General features: G+C 41.2%; 2 protein-coding genes across 2 annotated transcripts in view; one reads left to right on the forward strand and one right to left on the reverse strand.

Moving 5' to 3' along the window:
- Positions 1–13,027, reverse strand: part of LOC117820613 (general transcription factor IIF subunit 2-like) — a 50,860-nt gene that overhangs the window by 22,508 nt on the left and 15,325 nt on the right. The gene's annotated exons all lie outside the window — the stretch shown is intronic.
- Positions 5,652–7,749, forward strand: kctd4 (potassium channel tetramerization domain containing 4). The gene has a single exon (XM_034694440.1). The coding sequence runs from the start codon at positions 5,934–5,936 to the stop codon at positions 6,708–6,710; it is 777 nt and encodes a 258-aa protein (XP_034550331.1). The 5' UTR covers positions 5,652–5,933; the 3' UTR covers positions 6,711–7,749.

Raw genomic sequence — 13,027 nt, forward strand, 5'->3', positions numbered from 1 at the left:
TCGATGAATAATTCACCACCTTTAAGAGACAGGGAGACACCGTGCAATCAGCTATTTTGGAAATTTCATTCAAAAGTCAGTTTGATAAAGAGACGCAGCAGATGTGACAAACAGATTCTCACCGACTTTGAAGATAACCATCTTCCTCGATGAGCCAGTTTTAATGAACAGGAGGCAGAAAGCAGGTCAAACCTCCCACAATCCTCTCTGCTGCATCTTGGCCTCGTTTGCAATTCCAATTGAGTGTTGTTGATGATGATACCACTAATCAGTTATGATTACAAAATCGCCGTGGAGACAGAGAGAGCTGTCACTCCTGGATCTTCTCCCAGATAAACACACACAGCCAGAAAAAGAGAGGCAGCATTTCGGTATCCCACATCATTTATTCCTGCATTCACTTCGTCTGAACTGAGTGTTTTACCCAAAATAAATCTTCTGTCGTTTTTAATACAGAGCCCCTCTATTTACAGCTCAAGGGAGAAGGAGGAGGCACTTGTTGCTAACCTGTTGCACAAAACGGAAACAAATCTAGAAAAAACAGATCTAGCAGTTTCTTACAGAATTAAAATAAATCATAGACGCTGTCAAAAACATTTCTTTTGACTTTAAAGTGCTTACCTACTCATGGGATCCCCGAGTTAATGAAGTCTGTTGTGATCCTGGCTGAATGTGGCATACCTGTGCAATATTTCATTGCTCATGTAGACAAATGATAAACTGATAAAGCAATTGAGATAAAAAAAATATATATCATACTGTTGTGTTTACTGCTGTTGTTCTGTTGTGAAACTTAACAAAACAAACATGTTATCTATTTTAAATTCTTGTTCGATCTCACACACCTCATTCAACTTTTAAAAGGTGTTGTTCCTCAGTAGGAAATATTTGTTCCCAGACATGAAATACATTTCATGCAGCACTTAAAAGAGGGCCCAAACCATCCAAGGTTGTCTGATAGCTGTGCAATCTCAACTGGACAGAGTCGGCTTCATCAACACATCTGTTAGGCTCTTTTGTTGAGTCACTCTCACACCAAAGAAAGTCAGTTTTACCTGAACAGATTATTTTATTTTCTGCCTCTCCTGATGCTTAACAAATCTGGTACATTTATAAAACCTCCTTTTACTCTGGGTACTTATCTACAACCTTTCTATGTATTATACAGGGCCGTGCAAAAATATCAGTTCCCCTGATAGATCAAATAGATCAAAAGCATACTTTTCTTTCCCTTAAATTTGCGGTGTCTCAATGGCCTGTGTGCCTGTAGATGTTGCTGTTCACACATGCAGGCTGGCTTTTTGAGCCTAAAGCTGCTGTGAACAATAGAGAGAGCAGCAGTGGTTCAGTGACATAAAAGAGAAGCTGAGGGATCGAGCACAGCTAATGAAAAAGCGCAGACAGGAACAAATAGGACTTCACTTTCAAATGATTGCACTGCTGTTGTTGGGCTCTAAACTAATAAACACATCCACAGCTCTTCACAAATGTTGCTGCTCTTCATGTTGCTTGCTGTGTGTCTCTGCCCTGCTTTCTGTCACACCTGCAGCTCTCACACACAGAAATGACAAAGGCAAGCTGTTCAAATTTTAGTGTCTGGAAATATAGACAGTTTTAAGTCCACTTGGGATGTCATTAAGATGAAGATGCAAAGGTAACATTTGTGTGCCTGTTGTGGACTGAAAAGGAGCACAGCACGGACAGTGATGTAACCTAATAACTATGCTTTCTTTTGGTCTGAATAGTCAGAACTACAGACTGAGGCCAGGGTCTATGCCAGCCGTTGCAATTAGCAGCCTGCGGGGCACACGCAGCTTGAAAGCAACTGCCAAGTGATTGTGACTTGGGTCCGTCAAGAAAAACATCTTATACTAACACTGACAAGTTCTTACAAAAATTCCAACATTATTAAATACATTGATGAACCTAGCAACTAACCCATAATGCATTGTGTTGTTGAGGAGGCGCGTTTGAAAAGTTAACATTAGCAGTTCTGTACAGGTGAAAATAGCATGTCTTTATCTACTGTTCATATGCACCTTAACATGTGCTTGTATTTATCTGTCAAAATGTGTTGAAGTTATGTGTTTGAAATGTAAAATTTAAAGCAGCGTAGGTTTAGTATAAGTACTGCTCTTTCAAGATGTTAATAAACATTCAGTGTGTTTGTTATCTTATCTATTTGTTTTTCTTTTAAATGGTTAACTTTGCTCACTGTCTGTTAAAAATCATGTCCTTAGTCTGAAAATCCATCCCGACCAAACATTTAATTGAATAGCCCTGGTCTATGCAGATACAGACACCTCCTCATACTTCTTCTGGATTATGACTGATAACTGAGAAGGATGATTAAAAAAAATCTGGGTGCCCAGGTATCTGTAAATCTGTGGCCTGTTATACAAACTATAAGTCCACACTGAACCATATGTTCAAACTAGTTCATTTTTGACTTTGAGTTTTTCATTGTTTGGTTTCACCATGTGGTAATAAGGTCAATCTTAACTAGTAAAGCATGAAGTCCCAAACAACCTAAATATTGTCGCAATAATCATGTTTTCGCACCACTTGGACTGAAAAGCTGTTTTCTTAATAAGCAGTTTTATTTTAAGTGCTGACTCATGCCTGATTGCCTCTAAACAAGCAACAGCTGAAAATAACTGTGATTAACTCCCTTCAACTGACTAACAGCAACATAAAGGTAGACGTGGGGCGGCTGTTGCTTAGAGGTAGAATTGTTCGACAGGCTTGGGGAAATGAACAAAACATCCGGCTGTGGCTGTGACAAGAATTCTTTCCAATGGCAGCAGCCATCCCGATTTCCCAAGGACCAACTCAAATCACCACCCCTGGGTTCTGGGGAGTCATGATGTTAAAAACCAATCAAGATCACTGTTACGCCTTTCCTTGATCATGGCAAATGAACTACTTTTCTGTGGGAGGCAGAGGAATAGCTAAACATCTGACTCACATAGAAGGAAACAGCAGGAAAAATAAGAGGTTGTTGCTAACGGTTCAGATGCAGCATGATTACTGGTAGAACTGAGTAACTTGAAAAAAAAAAAGGAATACACCTTTCTAAACAAAAAAAAAGGTGAACCTAGCATTCTGCATTTTTTACTTCACGTTTTTAATCATGGGATATTTTAACATTTGCAGTTGTAATCAAGCGGCAACCTCCGGTCTCAAACTATGAAGCCCATGCGGTAGTGTTATAAACTGCAATTCATCGAGAATCCGCTTGAGTCTGGCTGCTGAAACACCGGAAACCATATAGACACCAATTCAAAAAAGATGATCTTTGCAGCATTAATAAGCATGTTTACAGTCTGGTTCAAAAAGGGGGACCGGAGAGTGTGCTCCAATTACAGGGGTATCACACTTCTCAGCCTCCCAGGAAAAGTGTACTCTAGGTTGCTGGAAAGGAGGCTCCGACCGGAGGTCGAACCTCGGATACAGGAGGAACAATGTGGTTTTGGTCCTGGCCACTGGACAGTGGACCAGCTCTTTACCCTTGAAAGGCTCCTGGTGGGGGCATGGGAGTTTGCCCATCCAGTCTACATGTGTTTTGTGGACTTGGAGAAGGCCTATGATCATGTACCACGGGGGCTCTTGTGGGGGGTACTGCGGGAGTATGGGGTTCGGGGGCCGCTACTGCGAGCTATCCGGTCCCTGTACAACCAAAGTGAGAGTTGTGTCCGCATACTTGGCACAAAGTCGAACGCATTCTCGGTGCGTGTTGGACTCCGCCAGGGTTGCCCCTTGTCACCGATCCTGTTTGTAATCTTTATGGACAGGATCTCAAAGCGCAGCCGGGGGGAGGAGGGTCTCCAGTTCGGGGAGCTTGGATTCTCATCTCTGCTTTTTGCAGACGATGTGGTTCTGTTGGCTTCCTCGAGCGGGGACCTCCAGCGGGCATTGGGGCGGTTTGCAGCTGAGTGCGAAGCGGCCGGGATGAGAGTTAGCACCGCCAAGTCTGAGGCCATGGTTCTCTGCCGGAAAACGGTGGATTGCTCTCTCTCGGTGGGGAGTGAGACTTTGCTCCAAGTGGGGGAGTTTAAGTATCTCGGGGTCTTGTTCGCGAGTGGGGGTAAAATGGAGCGTGAGATCCACAGGCGGATTGGTGCAGCGTCAGCAGTGATGCAGACGTTGTATCGGACCATTGTGGTGAAGAGGGAGCTGAGCCGGAAGGTAAAGCTTTTGATTTACCAGTCGGTCTATGTTCCAACCCTCACCTATGGTCATGAGCTGTGGGTCATGACCGAAAGGATAAGATCGCGGATACAAGCGGCTGAAATAAGTTTTCTGCGAAGGGTGTCTGTGCTCGGCCTTAGAGATAGGGTCAGGAGCTCGGACATCCGGAGGGAGCTCGGAGTAGAGCCGCTGCTCCTCCGCGTCGAAAGGAGTCAGCTGAGGTGGTTCGGGCATCTGATAAGGATGCCTCCCGGACGCTTCCCTTTAGAGGTGTTCCGGTCACATCCAACTGTGAGAAGGACCCAGGGTAAACCCAGAACGCGGTGGAGGGATTATATCTCCCGCCTGGTCTGGGAACGCCTCGGGATTCCCCAGGAGGAGCTGGACAGTGTTGCCGGGGAGAGGGATGTCTGGGTCAATTTGCTTGGACTGCCGCCCCGCGACCCGACCCCGGATAAGCGGAAGAAAATGGATGGATGGATGGATGGATGGAAAAAACGGCTTGGCTCTACATAGATCATTTCTCTATCGGCACACACTGTACAGGGGGTGAATTTTTTTCTCCCGCATTTCCAATATGGCTGCCGCCGACTGGCTTCAGAACAGCGCTCAGGAACAGATGGGTGACGTCATGGAAACTACGTCCATATTATATACAGTCTATGGTTGTAACTAGCAGGGACTTGGCTATTTGAAATACACAACGGCTGTATGAAACATTAGCACCAAATTACGAGTCTAGCGCAGATCCCCTAAGGGAGGGTATTAGACCAATTCAATTCAAAACATGTCCCCCATTACCAGACCACAATTTACTGTAATTGTTCCATTTCCTCTACAGAATCCCAAAGCCAGTACTCATAATAAACACACAAGCAATCGCTACACAAGCAGCATTCATTAGAACAGAGGACTGCTTGTTACCTTGCGAGAGCGAAAAGCAGGATATTTAGTGTTTTCTCATTTACATTTGTAAGACCAACTGCTGTATTCTCCCTGTCATAAACAGAGGCGAGATAGATAGGGTATTACAGAAAACCCCTTTATTAAGCTGGACTCCTCTTTAAACAGTCAGTTAAAATGTACTGCTGTGTGATAAACAGATGGATTTGGCTGCAAAAGGAGTTTCATATTCAGACTCACATAAGCTGAGACAGTTTTACACTTCAACAATTATAAAGCGACCCCCCCCCCCCCCCCCCCCTCCTTCCATCTGGTTATGTATGTGTGTGTGTGCATTTATTGCTGGGCTCCAATCTGCATCTTTTTATCATGGATAATTAGGGATAGAAAAAGAAAGAGCCCCGTTATTCTAGATTCTTCAGTTGTTTATTCACATATTCCCCTCTCTCCCTGCATGTGACGCTGTCTGCCCAGTGCCCACCCACTCCTATAAAAAGGAGAGGGAGAGAGATAGTAAGTGAGACATAGGGAGAGAGAAGGAGAATTAGAGCAAGAGGGAGGGAGGAGAGACAGAAGAGCAGCACAGAAAGCCAGTCTGTTTTCAGCTCCCAGTTCACTGTAGCTGCTCTGCCAGACAGCATTCAGCCTTACACCATCACACTCTCCAACACGTTCGCTCTCAGTGTACGACAGCTGACAACACCTTTTCATTTTTTAAAGCAGCACCACAGACTCACAAAACCAGATCCAGAGAAGAAGACAAAGGCAGACTCAAGCTTGACTGCAAACCACACCAGCTCAGAAGAGGCTGGGTCGAGGCTGGAGAGGGTGACTGGAGCATGGAATGGAACCTCAGAAGGATGGAAAGTGAACTGAGACATATCAACCCTGACCTGCTGCAGCCCAGCAAGAGCTTTAAGAAACCCTCCTCGGGAACCATCACCCTAAATGTTGGGGGGTTCCTGTACACAGCCCATCGGACCACCCTTGCCAAACACCAAGGTTCCTTTTTGGAAGAGCTGGCGAATGGTAAGAAGCCTGTCCAGCACACTGATTCCATGGGCAACCCATTCATTGATAGAGATGGTCCAGTTTTTCGACATGTGCTCAACTACCTACGAACAGGGGAGCTCCAGCTGCCTGACGACTTCCGGGAGGCAGGGCTCTTGCGACGAGAAGCTGATTTCTACCACCTGAGTGAACTGGTGGAAGCTGTGGTTGAGTGGGAGAGTCAGAGGGCGGCCCAACGAGAAGCTGCTTTTTTAGAGGTGACAGATAGCCATGAGAGGTCACAGGGTCTAAAGGTGTATTGCAGTGATGCAGCCTTCCTCGACAAGATCAAAGGGCGGCTCGTGCAAATCTCCAAAAGCCGTTTGGATGGCTTCCCGGAAGAATTTGTGGTGTCATCCAACGTGATTCAGTTCCGACACTTCATCAAGTCGGAGCCAGGCTCGCGCCTCGTCCTGAAAGAGGACAGCACATTCTTGTGCACACTTGACTGTCTTAAACTAGAGACAGTGATGCTAGCACTTAGATCGGGCTTCAAGCTGGTCACCAGCCTTGACAGCAGCAAAGGGTCTGTGGTGGCAGCTGAGGCCCTGCACTTTGTTAAGTAGGATGGAACAAAACGGAGGGTATTAGAAGAAGGAAAGAAAACATGTAGTTCTTGATTCCATATCCAACCACGCAAACGTGAGGTATTGACTAGAAGATGTGCTGGGTGTAATGTGTCATTGGGTGAAAGAAGAAAAGATGTGGGCTGGACTGTCTCAGAGCACAGTATTTATATCTTTGCTGCAAACTGTTGGCTTCAACACTGAGGTAATCTTTAGCAATTTGCAGAATCAGCAGAATGGCATTTTGGTATCAACCTCTGCATTGCTTTGTAGTAGACTATCTTTAAAATTCAGAATTACCCAGGTCAAATAAGTATTATTATATATTTATTGCATCTGATCAGGAATCTCACAAACAACCACCTTATAGTATTGAAGCCAAGCCAACAGTGAATCCTGAGATTGTGAACATCGAACACTTCATCAGTGGGGTAGTATTTGCACAAGAACTGCTTTTGCTTCTTTGTCAATGGCTGAAAAAAGCCTGCAAAACCAGCTGTGGTGTGCACTATTGTGCCATTCAGCTTTTACTACAGCCTGTGCCTGTGTGTGTGTGTGTATGTGTGTTTGTGTGTGTGTGTGTGTGTGTGTGTGTGTGTGTGTGTGTGTGTGTGTGTGTGTGTGTGTGTGTGTGTGTGTGTGTGTGATTGTGTGTGTGTGTGATTGTGATTGTGATTGTGTGTGTGGGTGTGTATATGTGTGTGCGTGTGTGGGCTGTTTTAAGTTGATTTAATTGCTTGTGTCTAGTTTATAAGGCTCTCTTGAGCCTTAATGGAAAACTACAACTCACTATCATTGTTATGAATGGACTGACAAAATGACAGATTGAAGCAACAAACCTGTATCTCTGTTTGGGTCATCAAGTTCAATTTAAGTGCGAAGCATTGTGATTATTGTAAGGGCTTTGAATCTAGCATGATGCATGTGCACTGAGAACTGTGTGTTTGTTAGTGCTGTGAGCCTCTGTGGTGTCAGTGCCACAACCATGCTGATTACTTTATATGTAAATATTTTACAAATAAAAGTGACACTGAAAGTACTGGTGATGTTTGGTGTGTAAATGTAGTCTGTGTATGGTTCATGTTTAAGTCATTGCTTGTAAAAGCTAGCCAGGGGAATACTATTTGAGTCATTTAGCAAAATCAACTTTATAATTTAACTCCGACCCCTATAAACATTCAAACCTGTACACTGTGTAACTGTCGACCTCTGAACTTGGTTGGAGAAGTATTAGTGCTGAAATTCCATAATTTTCTGGTGAACAAATGGTGAACTGGCTCTCACTTTGAACTGATCAAAATGCAATATTTTCCTAGCATAAAATCCCCTCTTTTTTATCCTCCTACTCACCTGAAGAACTTCTTTTATCTTTCAATTCTAATAATGATTCAAAAGCATCTACGCCCTGCAGTGTTAAACAAAGAAAACCAAAAGAATTGTAAACCTCTCTTTCAATTTTTATTATTTCACTTTCAAAATCCACCTTTTGAAACAGTTGTATCCAGATTCACAGCAGATGGCTGTACACCAGTTCAGTTCTGTTCAAGGTTTCTGCCTGTTGAAAAAGTTACTGCTCACCACTGATCTTGCTTATGGGTGTACTAAGTTGGGTCTTTTAAAACTGGCAAACATAAAGCACAGTCGAGTCCTGCTCTACATGTGATGTGTCATGAGACAACATTTTTCTTGTGATTTGGTGCTATAAAAATAAAAAAAATGGATGTACTGATGATTATTATTAACACAATTTTGCTTCTCTTCTGTTGAGTCATTATTATGACTACACAAAAATGAATAATAGTTTATTGAAACTTGAATTATTTAAGTGAATTGAATTTTTTAAACTGTAAACAGCATATTGATTACTTTATAACTGTGCCTGGTGGCTTTACAAAACAGATGTCTAAACATTTTAAAGGGGATAGAAATTCAAAAAATGTACATATTTACTATTAAATATTACAGCTGATAGACACACTTTCTCTGTGTGCTTGTTTTAAGAGAAACAAAGAAATAGCTTTAAATGAAAAATAACAATTTACAGTAGCTGTTAGATAGACCACAGTGTTGCCTGTTGTGCTCTATTTTGAGTTGACATTAAAAGGACATGATCAGGTAATGAGATACGTTCTAATAATTTCAGTTTTGCCAATTCAAAACATCAGCACGAGTGAATTTTAACTTCTAACAGACCAGGGTTAGATGAAAAGGAAATGAGAGATGGAGTAAAACTTTGTGCCTGAGAGAAAATTGTCTTCTAAATATTAGAAAGCAGGTTTCATCTCACAGGATGTCAGACGGTTTCTTAACATAAAAAAAAAAAAAGAGTAAAATTAGCTTACAACTTATTTTAAATGAGAACTTATCCTTTGAGACTCTTCAGACTTTGAACTGTTCTATTGTATGCTGGTATGTTATTTACATGTAAATGCTGTGACAAAGTTTTTAAACTTTTTTTTAAAGCTTAGTTTAAGTTCAATGTTTATACCGTGGGATACGGTTAGTGTCTTCGCCCTGAAATTCTTCTGTCTGGCTCATATTTGTATTAAAGTCCTATAATTTTCTGGAAATGAGTGACACAGTAATTTGAGCTGGCTCACTGCAGCAGCAGTGTGCAGTCACTCCACCTGCAGAAGCCTTTGGGGAGTCCCTGCAACTCCTCCCAGATCCAGTAAGGATATTTGGTATGTACGAAACTGGGACAGTCTATGTGATAAATCCTGCCCTTTCCCTTGAGTGGGAGCTCTTTTTATCTCACTGCATTCCAATGTGATGTGTGTCATCATCGTGGTTAATAGCAAAATACTATTAATGAGTGGTAAAATATTTATTATTCAAACTTCAGTTACATTGTACTCAGAAATAAAACTGAGGAAGTCATGTTCTTCAAAAATATTAGTTGACTCACTGGAACTAAATAATTTCGTCACCATTTCTGTCCTCATAATAAGTCTCCTTCTTTTGTGGGGATTCAATAATGCCCCAGCTTATAACAACTTGAGTGAATCAGCTCAGATACAAAGAAATGTGTGGGTTTAAATATTTTTCTATGTAAAATGTTTTAAAGGTAAGTTACTGAACTTGCTTTTTAACCGTCAAAAGAAATATCAGGCTAAATATCCAAGAAATGTCTTTGGCCAGGCGATTAAAGCATGTGCCCCATGTAGTGAGAATTGTGTTAAGTATTAAAGAAAGAGACAAATAACTGATGGAACTTCAGATCTAAAGTACAATTGTTTCAGTCAGTCATTTCAAGATTAAAGTAACATTAAAAAAAGAAAACACTTCTTTGTTCATGTTAATTATTGTTAACAATATAAGGTCACAGGAAATATTTAATCTTGTGCAATCTCCCTCTCCGTTTCTATCTCTGTAACCCTGTTACTGCTCAGATGGTGTCTGTGTCAAGCACCTGGTTTTTCCCCAAACCAACTCCCCAAACCTGTATAAACCCTGAATGCATTCCCACCCCATGAATAAATACAAACATAAAATGGAGTCATGATTAAGGTAAATAATGTTTATGATCAAAAAACATCAGGTTTGGAGATATAATAAGAGTAAAATAATGCAGGCACCAAAAAACAGAAGGGTGCCAAAAACATGGGACAGCACAAATTGGTTATTTTAGTACTCTTCCAAAGTTTTGACAATAGAAACGCAAATAATTACATACCGTATGGAACTGAACCCAACAGCTTGGTGGAAATGCAGCTTTGGAAACATAGTACAGAAACTCTGACGGATGGGACAGAAACATTATTTGATTAAGGGGACTTGATTGACCCCATTGTTGGTAAGATCACACAATCTTTCAAAGGCTGTGATTGGTTGAGGCCAAAATATATATATATATAAAAAAAGCTCACCCAGAAGGACAGTGAAATCAAACACTATTTGATGCGATGAATATATGTTAAAACTATTGTCAGTATAAATGGCAACAAAAAGTTTGAAAACACGTGCCCAATTGCGCAGTAGGCCTTACATATGCATACAGTGGTTCTCCCACAAACATTTAACCTGTGTGGGCTGCCTATACCAATCCGCCTCAGTATCTTTGCTGATGATTTATGCATTTATCATTTTTAACTTGTGTGCAATCGCCATCAATGATCGTTAAACTAATTTGCAATCTGCACTCACTCTACACCCCTCTGTCCATGATCATAGAGGAAAAAAAGAGACTTCCACTCTCATTCAATGCAATAATTGCAGTTCAACAGCTTATGTCAAATATAAACCTTTTCACACCATAGTCGTAATTGTTTTTTGCACCTATTTGTTTGCTAAATTATTCTATTATTCCAGTTTGGATGTACTCTCTAAGTTTTGCTGCATCATTAATAGCCTCAAAAAACAAAGCTTAGAATGGAATTGAGAGCAAAATGTTAAATTTTCAAGTTGCCAAATATATTAACATTGTGATCACTTTTATGTCCAGCTATATTGCATTGTTGTTCTGGCTGGGAGATGTAGGCAAATATATAATGAGTGGAACAACAAACATTATCATTGCATAATCTCATCTGAAGGGTTTAAGTAACTCACTGTTTGGAGAACATTTCCCCTTTTTAATTTTTTTAAAATTTTCTCCTCTCCTTTGGAAACTGCCCAAACACATTTTCATCTTAGGAGCTCTCTTAAAGACGTTACATGCTTTGTGCATAACTTATATTTTTCCAGGATCTAGTCTTAATCTTAAGGAGAACCCTAAAAAGTCATCAATGAAGTTTTTTTCACTGAGAGCAACTTGTTATGGAGGTGAGTTTCAACAAACTAGAACATTGTGAAAAAAGTTCAATATTTTCCATCAGTTATATCATAAAGGGAAAATTTGATTTATTGTAGACTCATGGAATGTAAAAGCTTGAATAGTATATATACGTTCATCCTGAAAGTAAATGAAGCTAGGTGTATTAAGAGAATAGTTAACACCAAGACAACACATTCTTAGGCTAACAACCAGAGAGGCCCGACCAAAAAAATTACCGCCTTACATTTGCAAAGAAATATGCAACTGCATTTGTTATGTCTTTTGGGGGTTACTTGTGGTCAGGCACAGTGCTAGAAAACACTGATATGAGGGTATGCAGCTGGGGGGGAATCACACTTACTGGCCTGGTGTTTGCTGATGGTCCACTAACACTTATTTTGGGACTGACATACTTTCTTGCTTTCCGTGTAATCTAACAGGTGATATTATTAGCAGAAAAGGTTTGTGGTGTTATCTGTGTAGCTGGCACATCCTCAGAACAGTTTGCAGTGGGCAATGCTCTGTTTTTTGTCGGACTGTAAATAGACAAAACACCTCAACTACTGAAGTTGAATGGTCTTTCTTGTCTACAATGTTTTCACCCTTTTCTTCAGTGCCGCTGTTGCTGATTTTGGCTGTTTTTCCATTCAGCTCCAAATGTGTGTAAGCCTGCCAACCTCTTACTCTGGGACATGATTGGCTTTTTGTAGCCATCCTCTTCTTCTCTTTAATGTTGGATGGCAACTAGCGTTTAAGGTTCAATAAGCCCCCCTCTCTTTCCAGTGTTTTGGTGGTGTAATTACAAGCTTGAATATTTTGAACTTTTATAGAACATTTCATTTCTATCAAGAAATATTGTACTAGGATTAGGGGTGGAAATAGAAAACCTGATTCGACTTAGAACCGGTTCCAATTGATCAGTTCCATCAGAATTGTACACCTCAAGTGTTATCGATTCTTCTTAACGATTCATTTCACAGCACAACGTCACTTCACATCATGGTACGTTGCATTACGTCACACACTTTGCGACGCAGAACTCCTTCAACCACAAAATTTAAAGTATTTTCCTCCAGGCTCCAGGGGCCACGTCCAGACTCATACGGCAAAAAATGAGGCACCGAGAGCGGGTAAAATACCTCCGCAATGACCCCTTGGAGGAAACGCGTTTTTCCTCTCTAAATTTAAAGTCTTTTCATCCAGGCTCGAGGGACAAAGTCCGGACTCACGCGGCAGAGAATGAGGTCAACCTGTTGTTCAGTATGTTCAAGTTGAATATGTTCATGTTCAGTCTTGTGCAGACATAATTTTGGAAAAAATAAAATGGTTCCTTTTGGTGAGGAAGACTGTGTAGAACTACTTTCTTCCCCTCAAAAAAAATACTCAGGAAACGTTAGGAGAATTGATAAGGAATTGGATTGATAAGCAGAATCGACAATTGCATTGACATTAATAAAATCTTATCAATTCCCACCCCTAATTAGGATAATTACAGCTTACGTTTTATGGTCCAGCCAGATCACAGTCCTCCTCTTTCAAGAGCTGGACTTCATCAACAGGT

The sequence above is a fragment of the Notolabrus celidotus genome, chromosome 10 (assembly GCF_009762535.1).
Source record: "Notolabrus celidotus isolate fNotCel1 chromosome 10, fNotCel1.pri, whole genome shotgun sequence".
NCBI lineage: Eukaryota > Metazoa > Chordata > Actinopteri > Labriformes > Labridae > Notolabrus > Notolabrus celidotus.